General features: G+C 30.6%; 1 protein-coding gene across 1 annotated transcript; it reads left to right on the top strand.

Annotated features, from left to right (window-relative positions):
- Positions 1–3,259: 3,259 nt before the first annotated feature.
- LOC105570895 lies at positions 3,260–4,849 on the top strand (the record flags this gene model as incomplete). Its single annotated transcript, XM_012028348.1, has 4 exons — positions 3,260–3,479; positions 3,580–4,071; positions 4,284–4,507; positions 4,753–4,849. Coding segments are annotated over exons 1-4 (1,033 nt in total), but the record flags the coding sequence as incomplete, so codon positions are not given.
- Between the last annotated feature and the right edge of the window lie 31 nt (positions 4,850–4,880).

The following is a 4,880-nucleotide window of genomic DNA, read 5'->3' as shown; positions in this document are numbered from 1 at the left end:
ACATAGTTCTATCACAGCGTAGATCTAAAAGTATAACCCAATCAGTGCGAAGCGCTCACTGAGCAACTTTTCCCGCTACACGTGGCCAATGCAGAGATGCAAACTTTGGGTTCCGAGCACCATCAAAGGCATCAAAGTGTTACGCTCGGTACTCACTCACCAGGCGCAACCGTGTCTGTGTGCTGCGCAGAGACTCTGCGCAGCACACGGACACGGTTGCGCCTGTGTGAGTGAGTACCGAGCGTAACACTTTGATGGTGCACGGAACCCAAAGTTTGCATCACTGGGCCAATGGTTCTTTCCTTCGCTACTAGCCGCCGTGCGGGACGGATGTGTCCAATTGCTCAGTTCGTGTGAGATTGCCGCGGATGTTATTATAACTTGCGTACCGTGCAATACTGAAAACTGGGTAATACGTAAAACTTATTATATAAATATTTAATTATATAGATTTATGCATGTATATTAAGAGGTTAAGTTAGATTAGGTTAGGTTAAATTGTCGTGCTTTCGGTGTCTAATAGCAAGTAATATTTATTATAATTATTTATTATTATAAATATTTTACTATTTTATATAATATTTATCATGAATAGAACACATAAATATAAAATATATTCTAAGGGTCATCTTAGGCGTTTGGCTAAACTTGAAGCAGATTCGTATTCTTTTAGTACAAGTTTATTACAAGCACAAACTTCGCCTTGCAATAGTGCTAGGTCAATGGATATAGATGAATGTAATGAAGAAATTACTACAGAAATAAGAAATATAGATGAAGTTGCTTACATACCACCAAATCAAGACAATTTAAATGACAACTTATTGCAGCCAAATGCAATTGAACATAATGTATTATTACACGAGTCCTTAGAAGCAATAAGTACAGATAATAATAATGTTTATTCTGAAACAATGAGTGATGAGTCTTCAGGTGAAAATAAAAATACAAATTTCAAACAATCTGTAGCTGCATGGGCAATAAAATATGGAATCACACACTCTGCGCTGACACCGCTGTTGAAAATTTTAAATACTTATACTAATACAAAATTTCCAAAGGACCCTAGAACTCTTTTACAAACTCCTAGAAATACTACTGACGTTATTCAAATGGGCAATGGTCAATATTATCACTTTGATATTAAAAGTATTGTGGAAAAAATTATAATGGACATAAGAAAAAGTGGTAAAACAATTTGTAAACTAGATTTGTTAATAAATATTGATGGCATGACTATATCTCGGTCCTCAAACGGTTGTTTTTGGCCTATCCTTGTATCGGAAAATCTGTGTAGTAAAGTATATATTGCTGGACTGTATTATGGATATACAAAACCAAACGATCCCAATGAATTTTTAAAAAGATTTGTATCAGATATAAAGCCATTTATAACAACAGGATTCATTGACAACGAAATAACAGTAAAAGTAAATTTAACTGCATTGATTTGCGATACACCAGCAAAATCATTTGTTCTTTCGGTAAAAAGTCATACAGGGTTCTCTAGCTGTACAAAATGTATCATAAGAGGCGAATGGCGTGGACGTGTATGTTTTCCCGGAGTAAATAAAAAGAGCTTACGTACTGATTCAGAACTAGCAGATAATAAATACATGGGTGAATATCAACAAGGAGAATGCGTGTTAAAGGAAATTGACAATTTTGGATTAGTTTCTTGTGTGCCACTTGATTACATGCATTTAGTATGTTTAGGGGTAATGCGAAAATTAATAAGTTTATGGTTGAAACATGTATTTCCAAAAAGAATAGCCAACACCTTCTGTAAACGAATATCTCGATTGCTCAAAAATATAAGATCAACAGTTCCATTAGAATTTAATAGAAGACCTAGATCTCTGAAAGATTATAAACAGTGGAAAGCTACAGAATTTAGAACTTTTCTTTTATATTTAGGGCCTATTGTTTTAAAAGATATATTAGACAGAGATATGTATAATAATTTTTTAACGCTTCACATTGCTATTTCAATATTATGTAATCAAACTTTTTGTAAGGAAAATTATTATTTAGATTATGCTGAAAATTTATTGAAACACTTTGTTGATTCTTTTGCAAAATTATATGGTAAAGCACATGTATCTCACAATATACATAATCTACTACATCTTGTTGCAGACGTAAGAAAATTCGGAATATTAGATAACTTTAGCTGTTTCAGATTTGAAAATTATATGTCAACAATTAAAAAACTATTAAGAAAAGGAGACAAACCATTACAACAAATTTCAAAAAGATTTGGTGAAATTGAAAATATAAATAAAAAATTTGAAGAAAAGACTCTGAATTATGAAATAAGAGGTTCTGAATTATATTTAGAGAATAAACATTTTGATGGCCCTTTACAAAATAATATTAAGAATATTAAAAATCAATACAAAATATTACGCAATTCATTATATACAATCCGCTGTAATGACAAAAGAAATAATTACTGTATATTAGAAACTGGAGAGTACGTAAAAATAGAAAATATTATTCAGTGTGAAGATAAAACTATATTAGTGATTGGGAAAAAACTATTAAACCTAAAAGTTTTATATGATGTACCTATTCAGTCTTCACTGTTACAAATAAATATTGTAAATGAGAATTATGAAAATCAAATTTTAAATGCTTGGAACATAAATTGTATAGCAGCAAAAGCTTGGAAAATTCCGTATAACGAACAGTTTATTATATGTCCCTTAATACATACATATAAAAATTAATGCATATACCTAATAATATATAACGTATGTATAATGCAGGATTCACACTGTGTCCTATATCTGATGTATGACATCCAATACCAATAAGAAAATTTGATTTCTACAGACTCTACTCTAGAAATCAATCTTTCTTATTAGATATCAAATGTCGTACGTCGGATATCGGACGCAGTGTGAATCCTGCAAAACAGTTATAATGCGAATAAGAATGCTACCGACAACACGACCGAGATTTTGAAATTGAGAATCCTCACCATATGGAGAAAGTTCTTGATTAGACAGTCTTGCTCGCATTTCCGGTAACGCTCTTATCCGCGCTTTAGTTATAAAATATATAAATTATAAATATGCGAGTACATGCATGTATAATTATATAGAATAAGTTCGAAGAATAGTTATAATTATTATTTACAATCCCGTTTGTTTATTTCTATAAAATAAACTTATATTTGGTTTATTCTAATCTTCTATAATCTATATTAACGAGATCCTACCTTTAGCAAACTCTACTTTAAGCGGAACTTATTATGGCTACCTCGAAGAGCTCGAAGATCTACATTATCGTAGAATTTGATGATGGCCTGGCAATTGTACCTTCATGTTGGTTAAACGAGAGTGAAATGAAATGTGCTTATCCCACTTTTCGGAATCCAACAAAAATAAAAAAGGCTGTTGCGTTACAATTACTTCCTGAAGATAACTTGAACTGGAAAAAATATGACGTGTTAAGGATCTTCTATAGAACAGGTTACATTTATTATTAAAAAATTCGATTATGTTCATTATTTTCATTATTTGTAAATATATCCAATTTAAATATCCTTTTTATGTCTATCTATATTTTCAGATTCATACGAAAGAGCAAAGGAGAAGCTACTTATTGCTGAAAATATGTCAGATTTTACGCCTGACGACAACACAGAAAATGAAGACAGACGATACGACAAAGAAAAAAAATCAAGACATACACGAGCTAAAAAAAATTATTCTTCGTCGGAGGAGTGTGGATTCGATTCTGACGTTAGTGAGAACACAATAAAATTATCACCCTTTCCGAAAATTGCAGACAAATCATGTGTCACAAACACTAAAAAGATTTCTGCAAGTCAATTGGTTTCACCGTCACCAACATCTGTAAAACGTTCATCTGAGTGCCAAATGAGTTCTGCTAAACATAATAAAAGTTTATATAAAGAAACGACAATAAATAGTAACACAACAGAACGGAGATATCGTGATAATTTACTAGATGAAAATGACAACTTGGAAAAGACTAAAAAAGATAAAAATGTAATGTGTACCGGAAATAAAAAAAACTTGTTAATAACTGCAGAAAATGGTTAGTATTAAACATTTTTTTTTAATATTTATGTATATTAAAAATTATTACTTTATTACATTAATATTTATTATAATCAGAGATAATAAATGCTAAGTGCGCACGAATTTTTTATACCAAAGCAGAAGAATTGCGATCAAAGACCTACGATCAACAACTTACTTTAGTTATTATATTTAATTTCTTAAAGTTTCAATTATTTTTAATTTTAGAATTTCAAAAAGAGGTTATAAGAAAATTACAGTTGTTGCTTAACAAAATGACTGCTCTGGAAAATAGAATGATATTGCTAGAAACATCAAACATTATGAGGCATAGGGAGGAAGAAACAGACAATATTATATTGTATGAGGAGTATGATCTCCCATTACAAAATATGCAAGCATTAGAACGATTAGAACAGTTATTAAAAGATAGTTCATTCGCAGACAAAATGGTAAATATGTGGTTTTATATACGTGCGTGTATGTATAACATATTCATGTACATATACGTATGTATACAATGTATATACACTCAAACAAAAATACGTGTAAACATATACTTACATAATACGTACATAAATCTTAAATCCTATATGTATATATCATTTTAATTTACAATATATGTGTAATTTTAGTTGACAATATTTGATATTTTTAATTAATAAAGAATTTCTATTTTTCTCTTTCTCGTCTCTAGGTGAACACGCTGAAACAAGTGGGTGGATTGAATTTATCCAATATAATCCCAAATATATTAAAAAAGTTATTGAGCGACCATTTTGCACAGACTTTCAGTTACTTAGGACAACGAAACGAAAAGAAAAA

The sequence above is a fragment of the Vollenhovia emeryi genome, unplaced genomic scaffold (genome assembly GCF_000949405.1).
Source record: "Vollenhovia emeryi isolate VEMERY1.0 unplaced genomic scaffold, V.emery_V1.0 DF941617.1, whole genome shotgun sequence".
Taxonomy (NCBI): Eukaryota; Metazoa; Arthropoda; class Insecta; order Hymenoptera; family Formicidae; genus Vollenhovia; species Vollenhovia emeryi.
This window is presented reverse-complemented; position numbering and strand designations above follow the sequence as displayed.